Genomic DNA, 24,343 nt, shown 5'->3' on the forward strand with positions numbered 1-24,343 from the left:
GAAAGCAGTCCGGGCAACGATCAAGTACGCAATGGCGACAGGGAGATTGGATCTTGACGAGGAACGACGAAAGATTGGGACAATCACAGTAGCGGAGCTCCACTAACACTACACAGCCTCAGCCAGCAGATCCCGCTTTAGCTGCTGAAGATAGGACGCTGAACACTTGGAGAACGCAGCCTCCAAGTCGATCTGCTAAACTAAGTCAAGAGGCAACAGGTGGCGTGAGAAAAGGGGAGAGAGTAGAGGGCTTGTACGAGTTGATGACCGAACGTCAACGAATCGGATGTAGTTAGCGTGCCAAGGCCCTTTAGGCTTCGTGCCTCCGGGCGAAATGAATTCCATCCATCCACCCGACTTGATCAGGATGTCTGCATTCAACTGTAACGACCCTGCCATCATTGGCTATTCCGTATGTCACTTCCACCGCTTCCTATCAATACACGCCCACATTTCTGGGGAGGATACGATTCTAGGAAGCCAAGTCGAGTAAGAACAGGTTGGCCTCTTTGTTGTCGCCAAAACCGTTGTGGAAGCGGAGGCTTGCGGTGTTGCTAAGCCACTCTACGACATTCTTTGCCGCACTGGAGCAAGGCCGGATCGTTCCAGTGCTCGTCTTTCATGTCGAATACCAGCTCCATGCAGAAGCCTCGAAGGCTGGGGTTCGACTCAGGTGTGGTGGAGGAGGTGCAGTGTCCTACCGACGGGATTGGTTTGGTAGAAGGAGGGATATGTGGGAGCAGGCGGATCCCAGGTTACCCAAGAGTAAGTTGGAGTGTCGTAACGGTTGATGATCGTTTCGAGCGTGATAATCAGCCGAGAGTAGGGTATGGGCGGGGCAAGGCGATGGAAGCGGTGGCACATCAGCGTCATGGCGCGTCGGTCGGCATAGAGGGCGTAGAATATGTTTTTAGGTCATGCCGCGGCTGCTGAGATGATGTCGACCAGCAGCTCGTCGGGAAGCTGGAGAATGTAGCCGAGCGGCAGCCCCGGGTCCGCGAGACCAAAGCCCTGGAGATGCGAAGTTACCGTCGTCATCGACATGTTGTCCACAGTTTCGTTTTGTGAAGTGTCGACGTGCATTGTGCTCTGGCATGACTTGAATTTCGAATGACCGGTAGTTACGAGTGTGTGACTTATCAAATAACTATCAGTCACGGTATTTGGGAAGAAGGGGTTGGTTGATTGCTGCTTGCAGAAAACGTCAAGGAATCTGCAGGCGCTTTGGCACGCACATCCCAATTCCAACTTCCAACACCTCCTGCTAGTCTTGCTTTGAATTTTCCCAGTGCCTGTCTTCGCCAATATCGCGCTTCCTGCCGTTACCCGAAATCTTGATGGAGAGCAAACAAAGCCATGCGACTCATGAGCAGGTGATGAGCCACAGGACCCGTATTATCCTCTTCCGGTGGTCCCGTCTCTGCCACCTGGACGAGTTTGGCGAATTACAACGCCCTAATCACCCATTCTCGACTCTTCTGCTCTCGTTAAGTTATGGCCCTCAGTCCATCCCCATGGCCATCCTCCATTCCTTTCCACTCCCTACATCCTGAAGTTTCGCCGATTTGTGCATGATGTCCTAGCGGAAAAGCCAAAATTAGCTCCTTTGTCATTGAGAACGCCTGCAGAATGCGTCCTACCAATAATCAGAGGTATTGCATGGAAAGCCAAAACTGGCTGTTTTTCGTCCTAGTCACCTGGAACCGACATGCTCACCCCGACAACAGAGGCAGATCCCCGCTTTCGTTTTTGACCAAGATATGTACTCTAGTAAAGGTCGTGACAATGGGTCGTTGCTTTGCCTCGTGCTTAGAATGGCTCCTCCCGCCGCCACCTGGATACTAGTTGCTTGGCTACATCATACTCCTGGGAATCCTTTAGTCTTGCAAGCAAGCTCGTGCTTGACCATCCAACACATGATATGACTTGCGGTCCAGGGCTCGGCCTGCAATTACTCCGGGAGTAGTGCGCCGGCGGCGAGTAGGCTGGATGCCAGCCGCCGACGCTCAAGCACTAGTCTCCGTCGTGGGGTGAGGCGGTTTAGCTTTGGCATACTGTGGCGCCCAGGGTTGGCGACTGGGAAGGGCAGTTTCTTTTGGCCAAGTTTTCCTTCTCTGCCATCAATACACACCAGAACAGCAAAATTATCACAGTTCTGCCTTGCTCCCGTGCCCCCGTACGACAGGAAGTCATTGCCGTTATTGCAGTAGGTGAATACATACGCTTGACCACCCCTTGGACTGAAGAATGAACAAGGACACTGATAACTAGCCATCAAATCAATTGGCGAATTCTAACCAGCTATCAATTTGCTTTGCGTAGGTAGTGGCAGTATCCAACTCCTGAGTCCAGCTTGAAGTTGACACCTTTGGGTGTATATACCTTACTAGCTACGGGGGTGGAATTAGAGTTTGAGTTGGCTGAAACAAGCATTAGTAAAGGAGAGCTAGCGAGCCTGGCAACCAGACCTCCGGGCTGAGCCTGTTGGTTCTGGAGTTGCAGCAGGAGCGGTAGTGGCCTGCGAGGCCGGAGGGAGCGCTGGGGTGAGCTCGATATGCCCTACGGCTCAGCCACGTTAAGAAAGAAGCGCTCTTCCTTCTCTTCCTTGCGGATGGCGATCAGGGCTCGATCAACCAGTCGGCGAGCTGGGTCTCGAAAGCCCCCTCCGACTGGGGCACCTGCTTAATCGGAAGGGCATGTGGACTCAGCCCACCAGGCTGCCGACCTGGTTCGAGACTATCATCCCGCTCTTGGATGGTGAGTTTGCGGTTTTGTGAGCCCCCGAACCGGTGACAATACGCTAATATTTTCCGTCTTCCAGCGCCACTCTGGGCAGTCGACTGGCACGATTTGCCGCAGTTCGACCGGTCCCAGTTCTGCTTCATCGACTCGTCCAAGCTAGGGGGCCGTGACGACGACAGGCGGCCTGTGGACCATCCAGGTGCAGGGCGTATGCGCGGGCTACGGCGACGCCAAGTTCCACGAGAAAAAGTTCCAAGTGGCCGTAGATTCGGGCAGCGGCGGCGGGACTATCTCGCGCGCCGTCGCCAACCTGTACTGGTGCGGCGTGCCCAACTCCAAGTGGGACGACGGCTGCAACAACTATCTCTACCCGTGTGGCCAGGTCCTACCCGATTTTGTCAGCAAGCTCGCCGATGGCCGCAAGGTCGGCATTCCCGATGAGGGCTTGCGCTAGAAGGGCGAGAACGGCTGGTGCGCGACCGTGCTGGCCATCGGGGGGGACGACGACACCCTCTAGGGCGCAAGATGGATCCAAAACTTCTTTGTCGTTTTTGACTGGGGCAACAGCAGGGTCGGCCTCGACACGAAGAGCAAGTACTAGACCAAGTTTCGCCGGATCAACTCAACTTAGACAACTATGTACTCAGGTGTTGTGGGTACAATGTAGATAGAGAGCTATCCAAGTGTCAACCGATGTCGGACAACTTTCTGCTCGATGGATGTGTAGTCTGGCTCGCCACCCAGATGACGCCTATCGTCCCGACATTCACCAAGCTACCTACTTATTCCATGATAGTTCTTCACCCAAGCGAGGAAAATACCGGAGCCTTGAGACGCCGGTCCGCTTCCCCAGCCGAGATGCGGCGACTAGGCTCCCAAGCAACCATGTCACGGAGCAGACGCGCGAGCTCATCCCGCTGGGCCGCGGAGAGGTACGAGGCCCGTTTGGCGAACCGGTCCTCCAACGATGGTGTCGGTCGTCTGTCCTCGGACCACCACCAGTCTGGTTCGGGCGACGGATCCACGGGTTGTCCGGGTTGTGCCAGGCCATATTTGCTCCACTCGAACTTGCCCTTCCAATGAGCGGGAACAGGGCCATGGTGCCGGACGATAAAGGCAACCAGGTGCGTGAGAATCTGGAAACCGACTTGAAACATGTACTGGCTGGTGGACGTATAGTACACAAGAGCTGCAAGCTGCCAGACATCGGATTTGGTTGAAGCCGGACAGCCGAAAAGGAGTTCTGGAGGGAAGAACTCAACCGGACACCCCAAGGTCGGCGGCGGGCTGTCGCTTAGAAAGGCGCAGCCGAAGTCGATGATTTGGACGGTCGCCAGCGAAGAAGAATCGAGACCGGAAAACGATGCAGAGGCAACTATCTTCTTCGGGGCGTGTTTAGAGTGGGATATAGGGCCTTTGCGGAGTCGAAGCGCCTCCTCTTTGATAGGGCCTAGAAACTCTAGAAGACGGTTTTCAGTCATGGACTGTACATCTGGAACCTTGAATGCTATATTTGACGGTGTGAGATCTACCATCGGCGCGTATTTGTTAATTGCTGTGTCTTGAACTGCGTTTAGGCAAGAGAAATCTGGGTCTTACCGCCATGACAGACATTGTGTGAGTGCAGGAAGGCGACGGCGCTTGCAAGCTGCTGGCACGTGGAGTGTCGTTGCGAAGGAGTCAAGGTCCATGATTTGTCCGAATGAAGGCTGAATGCGAGGAGAGGGAATACAAGGCAGCGGTGCTGCCCGTTAGGCCCGGAGACGGTGAAGGAATCCTCGAGCATGACGATGTTTGGATGACTGGACCTTCCCACTTGGCCAAGCCGTTGGAGGAACTGCAACTCATGATTGGCACGCTCGTCACTGAGGTCGGCGCGAAGAATCTTAAGGGCGTGGAACGAGATTTGTGGTTGTCCGGCGGAGTCAAGCTGCTTGCGCTGTCGCTTGACCAGCCAGACAGTGGAGAACCCGCCATAGCCAAGCTTGTGAAGGACGGTATAGTCATCCTGGTGGTTTGTGATCGTGTCGCTAATGTCAACGGGGTGATAGCCGCCGGGCATGTAGCGCTCTACATCTTCGACGTGTTCCCGCACCATGAACCCGGTGTGGTGATACAGTTTGACGCGCGATGGGCCCATTTCCGGCATGGCGGCAACGTTCAGGAATGGAACTGCCAAAATCTGCCAGCGCAAATAAAGAATGAACAAGAAAATAACGAACCGCTGGGTGAGTTGATGGATTGGTGGATGGATGTATGGGATGATCGGATAACGGCTGAATGCATGTGGGAAACGGGAAACCGAGTCACACATGGGGCAAGGCACACTTCTTGAGCTTGAGGAACGTGGGGTGCGCCGCCTCAAAGCGAGGCCCGGTGGTCCGTGCATCTATCTCCCTTCTATTCTGTGTAACCCCCCAATCCGTCTCCTCTTGGACATGAGCTCCAACGAGTGGCCCGTTCGGCGCCGTGGAAACCTACTAACCAATCAATGCCAAGTTTTCTTTTAAGCTTCTTTTTCTGTCTTGTCTGGTGCGTTGGGACTCATAACGCAATGGTCGGTTGGAATTGCCCGGCCAGTCGCCTTCAGTCAGGTTGGTTGGTTGGCTGTCAGAATAGTTGGCTGGAGATGGGGTTGCATGTGGTTGGCCAGTTGGCATTTTCCGCCGCAGCTCGGGGGTATTCTCTCGCTAAAAATAAATCACACTTGAAATAGGCCGCTGTGTCAACTGGTTATTCTATGGATGCATGGTGACCGGCTTAGCCTCGCCTCTGCGGTAATCGGTGACTCGGTGGTACGGAGGCTGCTATGGGCCTACCTCGGGCTTCTACGTACCAGTACATTAGTGACTACATAGACACTACCTCCGGGTCTTACTCTACCCTGGGCCCCGGCAAGCAGAAGAGACCCAACAGCATCAGGGGCACGTCTCAATTCTGGTCTTAGTAGCGGTAGGCCTTGTTCGCGTGTTTCAGTTTCTCTGGCATCCGCCGCGTGTCTCATAGCGTGGCTAGGTAATTCTGCCAACAACCTCGCCTGGCCTGACTTATGGACCACTGTCAGAGTCCCATGATATCCATTCCATTATTCCTGGTCGATGCTGTTGGGGAAATCAAGGATACCTTAAATAGCTCTGTGGCCCCCCTTCTTCTTCTGCCCGCCTACTAGAGCATCAAAGCCATCATTATCACCAGACTGATCAGCAGAGCTTTCTTGTCCTCTCTTGTTCCAGCATTGTGTCTTCATGTCAAACTCCGCGCGACCCTCACGACGCCAGCTCTACCAGCTCAACGGCGCCAGGGCAGGTTGGATCACCCTCCGCAACGGTAATGTGATCTATGTCGAGTACAACAATTGGACGAACACAAACACGGAATTCCTCCCTCATCTTCGAGCTGCTTTGGAATACATTGCTGCCAGAGTTGCTGAGCGTTCACATGAAACCGGTCATGTTTTCAATCACATCCAAATTCGGTACGTAAGCTCATCAACACAAGTTGTCATTGTTTTGGCTGTTAAACAATCCCAGGTCTATGTTCCACCCCACGACACTAGTGGACGGCGAGCGGGTCATGGACCCTGGCGGTTTGCACATGACGTTTGATGCGAGGGCGGTCCTCCCAAATGAAGTTGTGGCTCACGACTGGCGGTCTGGACATGCCTATATCAGGGGTTTCCCTCCAACCACACGCCACGCGGACCCAGACAACTTCTATCATCAAGTTGAGCTCGATCACATTTCGTGGAGAGATGGCATGGTGGAAACATCTTCGGGATCATCCCATGGGACCACCCCTCGTGGAGGTAGTCCTGCAGGCGGCAGTTCAGGAGGGAGTCCTCGAGGCGGCGGCTCTGGAAGCAGTGAGGGTAAGTCGGACGGCTCTCAATCGGGCTCGGCAACCAAGTCCGGAACCCTGTCGAACAGCAGCCGCCTTGGCTCGGCAAACAAGTCCAGCACAGTGTCGGGCAGCAGCCACTCTGGCTCCGCCAATAAGTTTGGAAGTAAGGCGAGCGGCTCCCAATCGGGCTCGACAACCAAGTCCGGAACCCTGTCGAACAGCAGCCGCCTTAGCTCGGCAACCAAGTCCAGCACAGTGTCGGGCAGCAGCCACTCTGGCTCCGCCAATAAGTCTGGAAGTAAAGCGAGCTCCGGTCGCCGTTAAACCCCAACACCTCGTGTCAAGCATCTTCTGGTCCTTGGTTGGTCAACTGACCCGGTGGGAGTTGGAATACGGAGTCCGCTGGCTCGGATTTCGTAGGGCAAGATAGATATTAGATACTAGGTGTTGTTTTTCCGTCATTCAATAGATCAGCGCTGGTACGCTTGAACCCTAGTGTTGGGGATAAAAACCTTGATAAAGTGGGGAGTGGCCACCCCGCATTTTCCCAACCACCAACATTTTCTACATCCAGACACATCTGGCCATGTCTTCTTACAAGAAAGGTTTACTCCGTATAGCAAATCTGATAATATTATGTAGGTTGTTAGGTACAGTGGTTCAATATTTTAGATACCACCCCCTAGCCTTCTTATCACGAACCAACCATTATTGAGGCCTGGTGGGGCGGCAGAGCCCAATCAAAGTACGTAACACCAGGGAAAGGCTGAGATGGAGCCTGCATAAGGGATCACCGGGAACTTAAGCAGACTGGTGAGCGCAGTGAGCGGCTCACCAGGATCATTACCCAAGAGGTGAGCGCGGTGAGCGGCTCACCAGGATCACCGCCAAGGAGGTGATTGCAGTGATCGCAGGTACGGAGGTACCTGAGGGAGGAAGCTGTATATAGTCTACGATCTTTAGGCCTACGGGCATCACTGTAGCTTCCTCAGTAAGCAACTCAAGTGCAAGATTGTCAGTACCCTTGGACGTTGCTTGTTGTGAACCCTTTGGCTTCACCGAAACTCACCCCGTTGTCAAGTATAACCTTCAGGAGTCCCTTTCAGAAGTTGGGGCTTCGAGATTCATCACAATCTCGCAACCATGCGTAGCTAACTCACCTCTACCAAGCAGAAAAACCTATCAATGACATCCCGACCGCCTACCTCCTCTTCCGCCCGCTCGGATCCGATTTTTCACAAGTCCCTTGACAATCTGAACGTACCTCTACGCGTCGGGTTCCATATCCTCGTTTGTGATATCAGGCAGCCATCGATCAATGCTAGACCACTGAAGGATGTGACCACCTAACGCAGAGGCCTGTTCTTCTCGCGGCGTGAAGACAAAGTGGATTGTGCCGGACGGGGAAAACACCGTTTGCCCTGGAAAAAGGATGACGTACCTCCATTCTCCTTCGGTCTACGTGTGTGGATTAGAGATCCATGCGTGCTGCTGCTGCTGGGTTGGGTTAGAGATCAATCTGAAGCCGATATGACCTTCTTGAACTGTGATCCAGGTTGAGTAGCCATGGCTATCCGTGTGGAGTGCTGTGTTATGCCCTCCCTCGGAAAGAAGTGCCCAGTCAGTAACGTTACGCCATACGTTCCAATTCTGTCCGGCTGCCGCTGTCCTTTCGGCGCTATTTCCCATCAGAACTGCGTCGCGCACTCGGAGGAGAAGTTGGTAATTCTCTCCCTCGAGAAATGATGGTAGTGCCGAAGGCAAGGAGTTTTAAAGGTCAAGGAGGTTCCAGGGGTCATTTGCCAGCTGCTGTCTGAGGAACCGGTCTCGGACTTCCCGAAGCGTTTTGCGCTCACAGGATCTCTATGACAACGTTCGAGACTGTATCTGAACAGATACAGTCCGATCGAGACCGAGATCTTCCATATGGCGAAAGAGCTGTCGAATTGGGCGGTCCTCCCCCTTCCACCCAAACCACTGCTCATGTTGCGTGATCATAGGTACGTCGAGTTTGCCGGACTCGAGCTTTTGGGCCGCCTTTTCTCCGTAGAGGAAATATGCTTCGTTGGCCGTTGGCGGTCTGCTTTTTTGCAAAATGTTGAAGACTAGTTCGTTTGCTCGCCTACCCCAAGAGTCTGGTGCGTGCTCCGTGGATTGCAACCCCACAAGCACCTGTTGGCAGTACGCTTCGTCACGAATCAGACAGTACCCCAGGCGGCATTCTTGTCTTGGCATAGGGGATACAGAGCTATGAATCACATCATCGAGCCGAAACCTTTGAGGGGGTCATCGTCAGAGAGATCCGGAAGTGAAGCACGGCGCCGTCGGAGGAAAGGGCTGTGATCAAGGCCGATCGTTTCGGAACCCGTGTTAGCGTTCGGCAGGTCTCCTGAGAACTCCTCGTTTGTGACCGCCTCTGTGAATTCTGAAGATGTGCAAGGCACATGTTCTGAAAGGGAAGTCTGAAGGGCGCATATGCAGAGAGCATCCGCCTGACCGCACGTGCATCCATCCTGTCTAAGGTTGCTAGGAATGCCGATGGTATTTCGGGTGGCAACATCGCCCTTGTTGTAGACTCGCTGTGTTGAGCGGCCTGAACTGGCGGCTGGCTGGCTTGGAGCTTTGCGACGGCGCTTCATGGTAGTCTGGGTTCTCTGTCCGCGGGCGGAGTCGCGTAGTTGCTGTAGCATTGGCGGCGTGCCGAGACGTGGCATTGTCGTAGCTCTTCTCCGTGCTCCTCGGCCGGGTTTCAATGGCACGGAAGGAATTGTCAGGAGGGAAATCCAGAGGCAAAGTCAAAGGTGTTGACAACTCAGAGTGGCTTGGGGACGCGGGAGTGGTAACAGCGGCAGGTGACGGTACAGGGTCGGCATCCCCAATGCTCATGTTGGCGGCGGTAGGTGATACGCCGGCTTCCTCCTCTGTCAAGGTAGTATCCGAGATGCTCTCCAAGACACCGCCCAAACCCGATTCTGGAAAAGACGAGTCCTGCCAACGGCTCGGGCGGGCACCGGACCATGAGCCCAAATTGGTCGAAAACGAAACTAGCAGGAAGGACTTCACAAGTGAGGTCGGCGAACTATAGCTGAACCTTGTCTAGATCGCCTTCTTTAACGAACGGTCCTTCATCCTTCCACCTCGCTAGATTGCGGAGATCTACTGGCTCAATGGGATTCACCCCGGCCCTAATATCCCGTCGCCCAGGTATCCGGAACCGTCGGAGCAGTAGTTGGTTTAGCTTCTGCACGCCGTTCTTCCGGGTATGCGGTTTTATATCTGCTGAGAAGTGATTGCAATAGTACTGCCCTTTGCTGGCTAGCTGGTAATGCTGAACGAAATCCTTGCCCTACTGTAGGCTGATAGCCCTCAAGGGTGCGAGTAGCTCGGGTATCGTGTCTGATCCGACTGCAGCAACGCCCAGAAACCGGTCCTATTTCGCTGCCCCATCTTCTTGCGCTCCCCTCGGCCGGCTCAATCGCGGGCGAGTACGCCCTTTCCTCTCTCTGTACGTGAGACATTCGACCGATATGATATGCTCAAATGTGGCTAGCCGGAGAACTAGCCTGTCGTTTTCCTCAGTAGCTTATCGCGTTTCTGTGCGCACTTGTCGAACTTCTCTGTGTCAGTTGTACAGAGGCGGATATCGTGGCGGAATTTTTCGACTAGCTTGGTTTCGGGGGTGGTCAAGAGAAGATCAACTTCGTATTCGAGAGTACGGCAGATGCACGTGGAATAAGATTACTATGGTAATGTATCTTAGTACAATTTTGCTTCTTCCGTCGTAACCGAACTTGTTGGTATATCTGATGGGCCTGACATCCGCACTGGGAACGCGCGAGGAAGGTAACAAAGTTACCTAGAATAGGCGAATTTGCTTACATCGGTCACGTCGTATGCCTTGGCTGGATGCGATAACGGAGGTTGGGTATGGGGTGGTTGAATTGGTGATCAATTTTTGGAGTCGGGATTCAAGGGTGACGGTGGAGTGCTTGGAACTGGGAATGTTCAATGTTGTTCCAAATTTGTCGCTCGTCACTCAGGCGGCCAGTTGCACCCAGCCCATGGAAATGGCCTTCTCGAAATACTTCCAAATGGACCACTTTCGCCATCATGAGCAGACAGAGGTGGCAGCGGGTCAGTAGCAGCCTGGAACAGCGCGACCAGATGCCCACAACTCGAGAGACAACATCTAAACTGAGCCACGCAACGAACAGCTTGCAGTCTTGCAAGTGTGCTGGGGAGCGGCCGTAACGGCATTCCTGGAGTTCGGCTCTAAGTTGTGCTTCTCACCAATTTGATTCATTTCGGAATCACTGCGCTTCTTCCTGCCTTTCTTTCTCACAGTCTTTCCCGCGATCTTTTCAGTTGGTCGCTTCTCGGCTAATTAGTGCACCGATTTTCCAGTGCACCGTCCTTTGCACCAGAAACCAACCTCGCAAACCCAGCAGCCAACCGCCAACCTGACTCTGTCCCTTCCAGCTGAATCCAGTCTGCAGCCTGCCTTGACTATCATATATCTGATACCGAAACGCTCGATACATGCCAAACATAACCGAGGTAAGTGACATCTCCTGGCCGATTCTCTCGACTGCCAAACGCAAAGCTTGTTCGAGGCGCCTGATGCCCTTTCCAAGGATCTTTTTGGAACCACAAGCCTAGCACCATGAGAGAGGAAACAATGCTAACAGTGAGCATCACACTAATCACAGCAAGAGCAAGAAGCGGAGGCCTATCCTGGCAACCCACACTGGAAGAGGAACGAAATTGGGCGTTCGATCAAAGAACAACTCCCCACGGGTACCCCGGAGACATGGCAGCCAAGAGACAGCGTCATACTGCTGAAACAATTTCGTCTGCGAATCGCAGCACCGACAAGGGCGACGGAAATGACGTTCGCGACGCAACCATTGCAGACTTGCAGACAAAGCTACGGGAACGAGATCGAGAGGTGGCGTTCCTCAACTTAATCAGAGCAGGAGGCATTCGGATTTTGGCCCGGTGGAGGGACAAGATCGAATCCGTGAACATGGCCAACGCCGAGCTTCCAAGAGAGGTCAACGACATGTCTCGCCACGGTTACTGGCACGTCTCTCCGCATCTAATTTGAGGCATCAATGTATTCAGGGACATGCCCAAGACGGAGCTCGAGATGATCCTCAATCTCCAAGCCGGTATCATGGAACACGATTTCTCAGGTGCTCTGGCGCTCATTATCCGATAATTGGCCTTGAGATTGCCCTATTTTGGGTTCCATCCAATTGCCGCAAACTTACAAGGACATCTATAACCTCGCAGCGGACACTCTACGCAACCATATAACTTACCACTGGCGAGTCATCATCATGCTGGCTCTCCGCGCGCTCGGGCTTCTGGTGGGCGCCAGGTTAGGTTCAGGCGAAGGCTCGTACTGCGACGAGGACGTCCTCCATTACCTGAATCACTTCGACCTCGCGGCTATATTTTACCAAGCCGTTTGCGAATCAGAGAGGATGAATCACGCTCACAATGCTCAAGTAATAGGAGTGCTGGCTAAGACCCTCTTCTAGAAGCAAGCTTCCGGGTACCCCAGTCGGCTCTTATCACGAGGACATTCTGAACACAGGGTGGCTGTCTCGTCGAAAATGGCAATCTGTTTCTTCGTATCTGCTTCACCAATCGTAGCATTTGCGTGATAGACAAGCCCCTCTGCTCAATCAAGAGGAGCACCGCAGACTTTGGGAAGGTCGACTTGCTCATCAAGGGTTCGTGCGAGGGCGACAAAAATCACCTGGTAAGGGGCAATCCGCTGGTGGTGGGATACTGGCTGGGTTACTGGGCGTCAATCAACGTGGATGCTTTGAAATAATCAGATTCAAGGAGCACTCCCGACCTTTATCATGTTTCTTCAAGCCAATGGATAACCTGAATCTTGTCTTACTCTCCGCGTACGCGTCTCTGTCCTCGTAGCCAACCTCTGGATTGTCTTCTTGCTTACTGTGCAAATGACCTCGCTCCGCCCACACTTCATAGACTCATGCTGGCACTAGGTCAGGAATGCGGGATGTGTTACTACCACAGCAATAGGACTTGAGCACACCAGATGCTATCCCGCAAGCAATGAAATATCTTACGGAATGCAACTTAGCGCCATTTCCTAGCGGTCGTAACACCTTGGTCAAAGACCTTCCCTTCCTTCTTCTGCCTTTCCTCTTTCTGGATTTACATTACCCTTCAGGTACTTGGAAGAAGCCCCCCAGACGGTTCTCAGTCCTCCACGTCTTCGCCCCCATGCTCGTCCCACCCTCCCAGTCCGAAAGCGAGAGGCTCGCCAGCCGCGTGATCTCATTACGTCAATCTTGGACAGGATCGTCCGACCAAGGCATCTTTCTCTCAAGCAAGTCATCCGGCCCAGCAGCGGCGAGACGTTCCCCAGTCAGCCTGTAACACTTGTCGTTGAGATAAGTCTACGGCCTTCCGGACTCCCCCGCCCGGTGTGGTATCTGGCAGTATGCATCCTCTAATTTTCTGATGTTGCGGTCCCAGACGTAATAAATACATGTATCGAGCTCGCTTACTTGGCGCTCGATCATGCTCTGCTGGCGTTCATCCAACTAGCTCTCCATAGTCTCAGTCTCGGCAACGGGTTTTGCGGTCGTCATGGTGGCCGTTCCTGTCATCGCGATTGCCTCAGCGGCGTTGTCCTTGGGTGCGTCGTACGGATGCTCATGGTTACAGTCAGACTCCAGTTCTTTGCCAGCCGAGTCAAAGTCTTTCAGAAGCGGGTCAAGAGAGCGTTGATGTTCGAGTTCACGGTGGGCGGTTTGCCGAAGGGGGTTGAAACAGCCTGTATCCGACGCTGAACCGGGTTCTCTGGATGTCCAGCGTCCATGGTGTCTCGGAACAAGGCATTGTGCATTGCCAAAGCGAACTGGGCAGCCACTTACGGTATCGAATTGTGTGGGTGCCTGTGATGAAAGGGTCCAGCCTCCGGTCAGCTCCCTCCGACTGGCTCTTGAATGCCTCAATTGATGCAATCATCCCCGTGTCGCTCACTCTACTTCTCGAAGTAGTTGGAGAGAACACCCCACTCCTAGACTAGACACTCCCAGCCTTGCCAGTCTCGTGGCAATGATTTTCGATAAACTCGCCAAGTGGTATGGCAAACTTTGGACTTGTGGATTGCCTCGACCCAATCGCACAAGACAAGGGTAGCGCGCCACAACGAGATTTTGAGCAGCGGGGTAAGCTTCAAGCCATTGGGGTTTGTGCCACTTCTACAACGTTGCTCAATAGGCGCTGTTCTGATGGAATGCGTCTCCTTGTCGTAGACAACGTCGAGTCCCATGAAATGGTTCTTGGCCTCCTGGATGTCGTTGAAATTGTCTGTCGAAACATCAATGTCAATGGGCCAGGGGACCGACCAAGAAGTATGTGGTCGAGCAAAGGACCTCGACCAAAGTAGCTGTCCAAGGCAAAAGGGACTCCTCGCGGATCTGTTCCGACAGCGACAGCTCAGACCCAGTCGCAGGCGAAATGTTCTCGTTGTTCGAAAACGGGAGATAATGAGATTTATAGTCGTGTAACTCTCTCAATCAAATATCGCTTCCAAAAGCTGGCAAGTCCTTGGGTATTCCAACCTCGTTACAGAGCTCGCGAGCTTCTTGGGCGACACTATCCCGCAACTCCTGCCGCCAACACTGTCCTTTGAGATTTCGTCTTCTGATGGGTCACAACTGGCACAGGCCCAAGGATTCTCTGGCATGGTCCTTCCCTCAAATTCATCTGGCAACTAACACTTCTAAATTCGGTGCCGCTAGCCAAGCTGCCGTTGGCTAAGGCACCGCATAAATTCAACTGCGGCGATACTCACAGACCTTTGCTACTGTGAATCCACAATCTCTACTGTAGCATGCAGGTGAAGAACTGAAGAGAAGACTGATGTGTCTCGCACTGGTGAAGCAATCGATCACACTGAGCTCTGCCCAGGTGCCGTACTGCAGCCGTGAGATGTGAGTCGTGCATGTTGAGAAAAGTGGACCCAACGAGCTCATTGTACTGGTTAATCCACCCCACCGCAAGATAGGCGACGTCAATCAAAGACTTCGTCATTTTGAACGTTGTTCCGTAATTACAGGTAGAAAAGTTGTATTCGGGACGAATTTCGAGCCGGTCGAAAACTGAGAGTGGTTTATGTGGTCGGTTCGGGAAGGTAGTGGAAGTCGAAGTGAACAGCATGGGCCACTTGCCGACTTTGGCACTCACAGGGTGCGATGATTGGCTGGGAATGGGCTAGCCCCACTTGCCATCAACCATCTGAGCCACCCAACCATGGAAAGCATGGCCTAACCCAGGGGCCGAAGCCAGAGCCAGAACTACGGACAAAGCATTCCAGGTTGGATGGAGAGAAAAAGCAACGACTGAATGGGATCAACAAGGAATACAACAGGGTTCGGGGTGGGTAGTATCCCGGCGCACCCTGGTCATCCCATTCTATCTCAGTGACGGCTGACAAGCTGACAATTGGTGCGTTGAACTCCCGGAGCACAAAGATTAGAAGCAGCAGGTGCAACTCGGAAGCAAGGTAATTCTGACGAATTCATGAAGTCTTTGTTGTCTTTGAAAAGATCAGGCGGTGCCTTCCATTGGTGCTGGGATTCCAAATCTGTTACCCCAGGACCTTCCGGCCTGAAAGGCTGAAACCCGCTCAAACTTCCCCTCCTGCACGACATAGCACCCCTAAGCTCAACCCAACCCAGTGCTCTCTCAAGCTCCTGACTTACCATATATCCTTAAATTCTTCCATCCAGTATGGCGACAGGCACGTAGGTCATTGCCGACTTGGCCTGCACCTACCGAGGCCGCACCATCATCAACCTCGACGGCGACGTCGCCGACCAGTACCATACGCCAGGAACCCACATCTACTACGGCCCGGTCATCCTTAACTGGATTGGGGTCTCGCGTCTAACCACTCCCGGCTTTCGGAAGTACAATTACCACGGGCCCGTGACCATTAACTACGTTGGCCACTGAACCTACAGCGCGACCTTCTCAGGCCTACACACTTACTACGGTTTGGTAACCATCAACTACACCGACACTCCATATACGGTGTCTTAAATTAGAACAATCTCGGCACTCACGAGTTCCGCGGCCGCGTTGCGCTTTACGGATTCGCACACGACCCTGTGATCCCGGGCCCAGGGATAGCGCAGACCACGAGCGTATGCTACGGGAGTAGTTTTTTCGGCATATTCAGAGATAAGCCTTGGGAGCAGCTGCGCTTGATAGCTGGGACGCAACTGATGGGAGATGGGGAGCTGGGATTGGTCGGAGACTCGACGCCCGAGGAAGCACCTGAGCTCGCTCGGCCATCGACAATGAGTGGCTCAGCAGACATGCAATAGAACGTCTTACTCGGTCGCCAATTTTTATGCGCAACTAGCACTCGGCTGGGATCAAGGACTGTAAAGTTATGGGCCGCATGCTCGTCTTTCCGGGGTCAGGGCTGCTTCTATGGGGGCGGAGTGGCCAGCATCGATGGTGGAGGGAAAGTGGAGGGGTGATAAAACGTGTGGTTCAACGCTGAAAAGCGACGAGTTGGGCTCTACGAAGGAATTTCGTAGAATAATAGCGATCATGTAAATACAGCGGCTCTTCAAGTCACATACACATGAACTCAAATTGCTGGCCCTGCTCGTATTGATGCCGTAGACAATGGTAGCCACTGCGTGAACAGCGGAAAGGGGTAACATTGTCGGGCCCAGGGCAACCTGCCCCTCATCAGTGCTTCGCACGACCAAAGAACGTCCAGATTCGAGGCTCTGCAGAGCATACAGCTTCAGGTTACTAAAGTCTTGCTCCAAGAGCCGTTCATCCGCCCAAAAATGGGGGCATGATTTTTTTTTCTCTGTGGTTCGGCGACTTCTTCTCCACGGCCAGCCTTACGCTCACTGTACCATCGAATAACTTTTCCTCCGATTTCCTGCCCCAAAATTCCTCTTCGCGTCTCACAACAGGATTTCCTTTCCCTTCCGCTTTGGCAAAGCCTTCCCAGCTCTCACCATTAATTATCAAAAGCGCTAGTTACTGGCAGGCCAAAGCAGAAAAATGGCCGACAACTGTCGTCTCAGCGATGCTAATGCCAGCAGTGGCGAGAATAACGCTGGCAAGCGACATGATGAGCGCGCTGGAGTCGGCATAGTTGCAGGCGCTGCCCCAGTCGCTCAACCAGCTCCGATAGCTGGAGGCGCGGCCCCGCTGTACGTGTTGGCGGCACAGTCAACATCACCAACTAGGTACAGTACAGTACTTACTTCTGCACCTACGGCCAATTCGACCCTCACGTCAACGACTCCCCGTCGGCCAATCTACCATTCTTTCAATTACCACCCAAGATTCTAAGCACAGCGCACCTGTGCAGCTTGTCAGGAACTTGAACAATCAGCACCCTGGACATACCATGGCGCCCAAGCCATCGACGAGCAAATCCGCTATCTTCAACCCCCGCTATTCGTCAACCCCCGCGTCCCGAAACCCTGATGGGGACAACTACTGTACTTATACGCTGGTATTGACATGGCTTTTAAATGAGTTGTGGCTCGGGAAGGTTGGCATCGGAAGGATACAGGTTGATTTGGAGTTTGCTCGACGGAACATTATCGGCGGAAGTGGAACGATGAAAGAAATGCCACACCCAATCAACGTGTTCCGCCGAGTGACACTGCTCGGGGAAGATTCAGAATAGACATGGACAGGTGCCTATTTTTGAGAGGCCTCATTTCTGAGGCGGTCCTAACCAAGTTTCGACGGGAGGAGCAATGATGAGCTGCAAATGAACTCGGCGATATCTCGTTAAGGTCTTACAGTCTCAGCACCGGTAGCTCGCAGATTGCGTTCCCTTAGCTCAAGCCGCCTCATCCCGGAACAATTTCAAATTTCATCTGATATTTGCCAGTGGTAACCCCCGGCCTGTGTTGCTGATGAACAGGTTTTTAGCAAGCTGCGCATGGAGGGTTCGTTCTTCGCTTTGTTTCTTTCATGCCTCCACAAGTTCCGACTTCTCGCAAGATCTCTGCTCTGGCTACGAACTTCCTTGGCTTCGCTTGCCATCATAAAGCCAGGTGGCAGGCACCCAGCAGATTTCAGACAACATGAGTAACCGCACTCCTTACGAAGTTGCGCAGAACGCGGTGTTTTGGATCGACCAGTTCACTTCCTTCTTCGAAAATATCTGCGAGCGAGAGGGACCGTCTCGACCTAAATACGCGAGGGTATATCTCGGGGGCAGCGCGCTTCCACCATGCTCCCTTGATTGGTTCGTCGTACTCATTTATGAAGCGGTACGAAGACGTGCCGGGTGTAAGTTAATTCTACCAACACACCATTAGATTATCAAGCCCCCATCGTCCATAGCTTACCTTTGTTATGGTACTCACACGTTACAGCCAATGGCGACTTGGATCTCCAGGACCGAGTGCCATAAAGATCTACCACCCCGCACGTCGACTGCACCGAGCTTCTTCCCCGATTGCTGGAAGGCGGACATGAACGCCAAGTTCTCACAGATTACATTGGCGACTGCGTCGAGACGCTGGGCGTCGACAGGCCCAGGCCCGTGGTTCGACCGCAAACGTTTCCCGGTCATTCAGAAGACGTTGGCAGAGGTGGTGGACAATGCGTACCCCTTTTGCCGCGGTGTCGCTCGCGGTGGTGCGCAGCGGTACCAGCAGGAAGCCACGTCCCCACCATGGTCGGTCCCGCTCCCTCCCGCCCGCGATCAACCTCGAACGGGATGTGTACAAGGACATCAAGAAGACGAAACCTTTGCTCTATGGCGTCAGAATATATTACAACCATCGGACCCACATCTTTTACCCGGTACTCCCCTAGAAGCAAGGCAAACTGTCGTCGAGAGGCCGCCCGCTCGGCGACCACTCCCATGGGATCCTCTGCCAGATCTGCCAGGCTTACTCTCTTTTCGTCGAGTGGGCGGGGAGATGGAGGGAGGGAAGGTGGACATTCCACTGATCGAGTTCCTCCACAAAAACTTTCAAGAGCCGGTGGACGATGAGTATCCGCCGGGCAAGATCAAGGAGTGCCACGAGCGTTGGTGCGAGACCAACTGGCTGGATCCCTTGAAGGACGCGAAGTCTGCCAGTGCGCGTTCATCCGAGCCTGAAGCCGAATAGAAGGATGACGAGGACACATTTCGGGCAGCTTTCGGGGCTTGGGTTGAATTTGACGGGCAGCAGGAGTCGGGCGTGGGTAATGAATGGGATCTCGAAACCGGGAGACCTTGTGTTCAGATCGCTTACTGGATTGGATATGTACGTGAGGATAGTATGAATGCACTGTAGGGTATTATCAGATTTTAAGATATTGTCAGAGAATCAACGTCGCCCTGTGTCTCTTCCCTCTTCCATACTCAGGCGGACCGATGGCTGCCGCTTGTTGTTGACGATACGCGAATTTCCCTATTCGACCCGGACCTCCAAGCGTGGGGTACGTCGTATGTCAAAGCCCTGGCTTGTGTCGCTGATTGGCGGCCGCGACAGCCAAATCTCTCGAATATCCGCACCTACCACAAAGCGGCAAACATCGAAAAGCCGGCGAAGTTTGACGACAGAGGTCAGTCCCCTTGGGCCGGTGACCTGCGATTGCAATTTGCAAATGGTGTGGGTCTGCCCCTGCCAAGCAGAAAATGTGGGGAGTTACAACGCTAGTCCCTTGCTGTGTGGGTACGACCATCCAACCGGGTCCTTGGCGGGGTAAATTTTTTGATTTTTTGACGCATGCGATCTCGACAGTTCTAAAACTCGACCGACAACCGTGCTCAGCACAGAACGAGATGGTTATCAACTTCACCGGCCTGACTGGTTCAGACAGGTACATAGAGTATGTTCACAAAACTTCCAAAAGAGCTCAGGTTCTGACATTTCTTAGTTAAAAGGATGAAGTTGATGCCCGGATCGCCCCCATAAGGCATCTCAATAGGCCGAACGCGTCCTGACCTCGACCATCTTAGAGGTCGGCTCCATCCAAGCGAGAATTACCGAGCATCGGGATATGCCGTCTTCTATTAAACTCCAAGAGCCACTAGTGGTGCTTGAGTGCCATAAGCCCCAGCGAAGCTTTCTATCGCGACGGCGCCAAGCTCGCCCATCCATGCGGAACTCAACTTTTTGCCTTCCGATTCCCCGGCCACACCTGGATGTCAATCTTCTCGGCGCCAGGCCATCCAGGAATGTGTAAAAATGCATTCCCGCCACGTTGGACTTGCCTCGGAAGGGCAAGCGATGCAAGGGACATCCATCCAGAAATCAATAACTGAAGATTGTGTCTCTGTGGACATCTTTAGCCGGCCCTCTTTTCTGTCCCTTATGAAGGAAGACCTTCGCAGAAATGGAACCCTTCAGCTCCGTGTGTGGTCTTCCTCGAGCTGCAATAACGCAAGCAGCTCGACACGCCAAGCCCCCCGAGTCACGGCTACGGTCTTTGAACCGAGCCCAGTAGAGCGCCCACCATGAGTTCATCTATGGACAGCAGCACAGAGGCAAACTTCCCCTGGACGCCCGAGCAACTTGCCGTCCTTCCGCACGACAATGCCGCCCCAAAGCTTCTGTCCAGCATCTGGGCACTGTTCGCCGTTGCTACCCTTTTCCTAACCCTGCGCGTGTATTGCCGCATTCTGAAAAGACGCAGTCTGTGGTGGGATGATTACATCCTCATCGCCGCTTGGGTGAGTACACCCACTATCTTCCAAGAGACGCTCAGATCTATCTGGCCGATGCTGACACAGCCTTTACAGGTCTGTAGCCTCATCGAATGCTCCCTCCTGACGCATATGACGACCCTGGGCTATGGACTGCATATCTGGGACTTTGACTGGAACAATTTCCAAGCCATCATGGTGCCCACACTCGCATCGGGCACCTTCTCGATCACGGCGGCCGTCTGGAGCAAGACGTCGTTCGGCATCACGCTGCTGCACATCACCGACGGCTGGTACAAAAAGGTCACCTGGTTCTGCATCATCTCGATGAACGTCTTCATGTTCCTGTCAGCCCTGTTCCCCTGGGTCGACTGCACCCCCATCAGCTCGGCGTGGGATATGTCCGTCAAGGGCACCTGCTGGGATATCAAGGTGACTGTCTACTACGACATCTTCTCGTCGGGCTACTCGGCATTGATGGACATCGTGCTGGCGATTTTGCCGTGGAAGTTTCTCTGGGGGTTGCAGATGAAGCCGAAGGAGAAGATAGGCGTCATCGCAGCCATGAGCCTGGGTATGTTTGCCGGCGCTACTGCCATCGTCAAGACCACCCAGCTGCCCGACATGCTGTCGGCAGACTTTGGTACGATATCTCCCAGCCTTCATCCCAGGGTAATAACGTTGTCATTTTGGCTGACGAATGGAAACAGCTGACGGGGTCCCGCTCTGGATCTGGGGCAACGCCGAGACGTGCGCCTCCATCGTCGCCTCCAGCATTCCCATGCTCCGCGTGCTCGTCAAGGAAGCCGCCTCCTCCCGCGGATACAAGAGCGGCGGCTACTTCGACCGGGGGACGGGAGTCACCGGCAACCACAGCAGATTCGTCACCATCTCGAGCCGGCCCGCGCCCACCAACAGCGAGCTCGAGCTCCACAAGCTCGGCGACGACCGCAGCGACCGGAGCATCCTGGGCAATAATCCGAACCTGCAGGTGCCGCAGGCCAAGAATGGCATTGTGCAGGTGACGGATATTGTTGTCAAGTACGATGAAGAAAACGCGCAGGGCAAATGAGACTGGGGGTTGTGGTGTGGAAGGATGGAAATGATAAATGTGATTCTGCATGCTGCGATCGGCTACCTGCAGATGGATAACGCAGCATAGAGTACGGAATGCATAGATTGTCACCAACTTTCCTACATATCACCGATCCTCCCGTCGCCATGCCTGCTTCCGGCCCTTGAGAACTTCTCAACGTTCCACGAAAGCGCCTCACAGGAAAAGACTTCGTATTTTATGTGGCAACTCGTAGTTTGAATATCGCCATGCTCAAACGCCCAGAATGTACCGACCTGCCTGGTAAGTGTACCAACCTGTTGTGGTATGCTCACCATTACGGGCGGTGTGAGGCGTGACTGTAAGCCTCACTGACTGGTCTTCATCATGAAGGTGATGTATGATGGAATAGCACCAGAAGCACCAGGACTACGTTTCCGTCTTGACTTCACTCTTAACATTATGGGTTTCTGCTGCAAGAGGCGAGGCAACCTCTTGCGTCTGTATAGGAGAAGCAACCTCTGGTCGAGAAGCCTTTCTTCCCGGTCCCTTATCCCGCGCGGTTGTTCCCCGGACGAGCTTCTGGCTCACTGTCCTCTCATTCCTAAACTCTAACGTCCAAAACCACGTCTTAACGTCCAGGGGCTTGCAGATGTTCGTACCCAGCCGACAATGAAAGGCGAGCTGATGTCGTTGACATCCACCAGTTTGCCGCCGCGCAAGTTGTCGGGCTTGTACGCCTCCATGGAGAAGCCCAGCGCGTAAAGAAGTCGAGATGGAACTGGCAGACGTCATATCCTGCGGTGATCCCGGAACATATTCGTAGACGATGGCCCTGTTTCAGCCCACGTCCCCCTCGACAATGCCAGAAACACCGGGGCTGAAATCAGGGATGTCGTCTCGGCGAATCATGGTCCATCCATAGCATTTGAGCTTCGGCGGGAAGTCTGGTAGCGGGATGGGATCCTCGGGAAGTGGTGGTGGCCCCCCTGAGTCTTGGGCTTCGTCGCTGAAGGCACGCAGGTTTGCCAGAATATCTGTCACGGTCTTGGGTCGCCGCATGAGACCGATAGGCCGGTCCGGGTCGGCTTCGGGCTCCATCATGACTATTTAATCTTCTCGAGCAGGGCGGCATTGCGGTATTCGTCTTCGAATGGCCACTCATCTTGATTGAATCCTCGACCGTTCGGCAGTAGCTGCGGCTTGGGACGCTACGTGCGCCAGAACTGGAATGTCCTCAGTAATCGTGTAGACGTCTGGACCCAACAGCGGAATCGACCCCACAATGGAATTTTGGCACCACCATCATAAAAGACATCTAGCTCATCCAATTTGCAAGCAATCTACACACAAATCTGATGTTTCTACTCCTCTTCGGCTCGGCGAATAGTCTCTAAGCTACACACAGTTATCTCCTCGGCCTCCTCGACTGCGTGGCTGTTCTGTCGCGTCTTCCTCCTCTTCTTCATGGGGGACTTCATCAAATCCTCCTTTGCCTGGATAATATCCTCGATCCTCGCAAATTTATCATTGGCATTCTCTTTTACCTTCTTCCGGCCCTGTGGCTCGTAAGCCTCCAATTCCTTCGTCAAGTGGTCAACCTGGGCTTTTAAAGATGCAATCTCAGCGTTCTTAGCATCTAGGGCCATGCCTGCCTTGGCCAACAGAGTCCTTGTCAGCCGTCCACTAGCTTCCATACCTTCCCTTACACCTAGCTGGTGCATACGGATGTCCTGGCTCTTCTGAGGTGTCCAGAACTCAGTCGTAGGCTTAGGGGGTGGTGTTTCCGGCCGTGCAGGAAGAGCCTGACTTTCCAGGACTGCCTCGGGGTCTTCCAGCACTTTGGATGGATCCAGCGGCCAAATACCGGTGTTCCTAAACCCAGAGATGATATTCCTAGCAGACATTCCAAGCCTAGATTGTCACAAATGAACCAACGAGAGTCAACAACGGCGGCTTACTTGCAGAAGCCAGTGGGGAACGTAGGACGTTTCGAGCCAATCACTTAGGACCAATCGGAACGAGTCCTAGAGGTGCTCCAGAGAGCTCTCAGGAGCATGAGAGAGCACCAGTGCAAGGCCAATCAGAGGACGCTCTAAGAGGCTCTCGAGAGCACCATAGAGCATTGGCTCTAGGTGGCTCTAGAGAGCACGAGAGAGCAACCAAATGCATCTAGTATATAGTCACTCGTTCTGGAGGACTCTGGGAGTTCTCCAGTAAGCAACTCAAGTGCAAGATTGTCAGTACCCTTGGACATTGCTTGTTGTGAACCCTTTGGCTTCACCGAACCTCACCCCGTTGTCAAGTATAACCTTCAGGAGTCCCTTTCAGAAGTTGGGGCTTTGAGATTCGTCACATAGATGCATCCGTATAGCAATAGAGGAACCGTCGCTTGTTCACGGCAGCCGATGCTGTGAAGCTTGCCAGGGCCTTGGTACCTTGCCGGAAGTAGTTTTTCAGAGCTGAGAAAACACTGCGGTCGAGAGCCTGAGTTTTGTGGGAGGTGCGAGCAGGCAGATAGACCAACCGAACCTTGTCTAGCCAAGCTGTAGCCATGAAGTCGCCGGTTGTATGACTGGAATGCTCGTCGAGGACCAGTAACCTCCACTCGTCACCTTGAGGCTTGGTTTGTGGCAGATACACCTGTTTTAGCCACTTCAAGGCAATCTGGCTATTGCTCCAGCCAGTGAGACTGTAGTCAAACTTCCAATCTGGGAAGTCTGCCTCTAGTTCAGCTTTAGCAGAAAACCATTGGCCCTGAAGGGAAGCCCCGGTAAAGACTACGGTTGGCGATAGTCTTACCCCCTCTGCAGTGCCACACTCAAGGACAGTAACCCATGTAGTTATATCAGAGCTAGTTGTAAAGCCCTGCTTGTAAGGGAACTGCCAATGACTGTTGCCGGCCGTAGTTTCGAGCTCCTGCATGCCATGCTCGTCAAGGTTGGCGATATTCGCGGGTACGATGTTCTTATCGCGGATATGGAACTCCAGCCTCTCATAGAAATCTTGGTAAG

General features: G+C 53.4%; 10 protein-coding genes across 10 annotated transcripts; 6 read left to right on the forward strand and 4 right to left on the reverse strand.

The window, feature by feature from the left end:
* Positions 1 to 371: 371 nt before the first annotated feature.
* N657DRAFT_642250 (uncharacterized protein) lies at positions 372 to 1,014 on the reverse strand. The gene has a single exon (XM_062792303.1). The coding sequence runs from the start codon at positions 871 to 873 to the stop codon at positions 670 to 672; it is 204 nt and encodes a 67-aa protein (XP_062649289.1). The 5' UTR covers positions 874 to 1,014; the 3' UTR covers positions 372 to 669.
* A 1,682-nt stretch (positions 1,015 to 2,696) lies between these two features.
* N657DRAFT_678627 (uncharacterized protein) lies at positions 2,697 to 3,196 on the forward strand (the record flags this gene model as incomplete). The annotated part of the gene is made up of 2 exons (XM_062796087.1): positions 2,697 to 2,757; positions 2,922 to 3,196. 2 exons carry the CDS (start codon positions 2,697 to 2,699, stop codon positions 3,194 to 3,196), a joined length of 336 nt encoding a protein of 111 aa, XP_062649290.1.
* Positions 3,197 to 3,300: 104 nt separating this feature from the next.
* N657DRAFT_669810 (kinase-like protein) lies at positions 3,301 to 5,038 on the reverse strand. The gene is made up of 2 exons (XM_062795503.1): positions 4,342 to 5,038; positions 3,301 to 4,270 (listed from the first exon to the last, which is right to left on the reverse strand). The coding sequence occupies exons 1-2, from the start codon at positions 4,889 to 4,891 to the stop codon at positions 3,543 to 3,545; spliced, it is 1,278 nt and encodes a 425-aa protein (XP_062649291.1). The 5' UTR covers positions 4,892 to 5,038; the 3' UTR covers positions 3,301 to 3,542.
* A 133-nt stretch (positions 5,039 to 5,171) lies between these two features.
* Positions 5,172 to 5,508, forward strand: N657DRAFT_269109 (uncharacterized protein). Its single transcript, XM_062786539.1, has one exon. The coding sequence runs from the start codon at positions 5,234 to 5,236 to the stop codon at positions 5,456 to 5,458; it is 225 nt and encodes a 74-aa protein (XP_062649292.1). The 5' UTR covers positions 5,172 to 5,233; the 3' UTR covers positions 5,459 to 5,508.
* A 304-nt stretch (positions 5,509 to 5,812) lies between these two features.
* On the forward strand, positions 5,813 to 7,073 carry N657DRAFT_642252 (uncharacterized protein). Its single transcript, XM_062792304.1, has 2 exons — positions 5,813 to 6,217; positions 6,273 to 7,073. Exons 1-2 carry the CDS (start codon positions 5,988 to 5,990, stop codon positions 6,904 to 6,906), a joined length of 864 nt encoding a protein of 287 aa, XP_062649293.1. The 5' UTR covers positions 5,813 to 5,987; the 3' UTR covers positions 6,907 to 7,073.
* Positions 7,074 to 11,924: 4,851 nt separating this feature from the next.
* N657DRAFT_678629 (uncharacterized protein) lies at positions 11,925 to 15,594 on the forward strand (the record flags this gene model as incomplete). Its single annotated transcript, XM_062796088.1, has 2 exons — positions 11,925 to 12,053; positions 15,388 to 15,594. The coding sequence occupies 2 exons, from the start codon at positions 11,925 to 11,927 to the stop codon at positions 15,592 to 15,594; spliced, it is 336 nt and encodes a 111-aa protein (XP_062649294.1).
* Positions 15,595 to 17,714: 2,120 nt separating this feature from the next.
* On the forward strand, positions 17,715 to 18,752 carry N657DRAFT_678630 (uncharacterized protein; the record flags this gene model as incomplete). The annotated part of the gene is made up of 4 exons (XM_062796089.1): positions 17,715 to 17,834; positions 17,902 to 17,922; positions 18,009 to 18,273; positions 18,550 to 18,752. 4 exons carry the CDS (start codon positions 17,715 to 17,717, stop codon positions 18,750 to 18,752), a joined length of 609 nt encoding a protein of 202 aa, XP_062649295.1.
* Positions 18,753 to 20,098: 1,346 nt separating this feature from the next.
* On the forward strand, positions 20,099 to 21,347 carry N657DRAFT_568158 (uncharacterized protein; the record flags this gene model as incomplete). Its single annotated transcript, XM_062788567.1, has 3 exons — positions 20,099 to 20,302; positions 20,372 to 20,918; positions 20,986 to 21,347. 3 exons carry the CDS (start codon positions 20,099 to 20,101, stop codon positions 21,345 to 21,347), a joined length of 1,113 nt encoding a protein of 370 aa, XP_062649296.1.
* A 496-nt stretch (positions 21,348 to 21,843) lies between these two features.
* On the reverse strand, positions 21,844 to 22,540 carry N657DRAFT_708311 (uncharacterized protein; the record flags this gene model as incomplete). The annotated part of the gene is made up of 1 exon (XM_062797405.1): positions 21,844 to 22,540. A coding segment is annotated over exon 1 (281 nt), but the record flags the coding sequence as incomplete, so codon positions are not given.
* Positions 22,541 to 22,937: 397 nt separating this feature from the next.
* On the reverse strand, positions 22,938 to 24,187 carry N657DRAFT_642256 (uncharacterized protein). The gene is made up of 4 exons (XM_062792305.1): positions 24,132 to 24,187; positions 23,686 to 24,055; positions 23,092 to 23,243; positions 22,938 to 22,984 (listed from the first exon to the last, which is right to left on the reverse strand). The coding sequence occupies exons 2-4, from the start codon at positions 23,883 to 23,885 to the stop codon at positions 22,962 to 22,964; spliced, it is 375 nt and encodes a 124-aa protein (XP_062649298.1). The 5' UTR covers positions 23,886 to 24,055; positions 24,132 to 24,187; the 3' UTR covers positions 22,938 to 22,961.
* Positions 24,188 to 24,343: the final 156 nt, after the last annotated feature.

The sequence above is a fragment of the Parathielavia appendiculata genome (assembly GCF_033297405.1).
Source record: "Parathielavia appendiculata strain CBS 731.68 unplaced genomic scaffold N657scaffold_3, whole genome shotgun sequence".
NCBI classification, from domain to species: Eukaryota; Fungi; Ascomycota; class Sordariomycetes; order Sordariales; family Chaetomiaceae; genus Parathielavia; species Parathielavia appendiculata.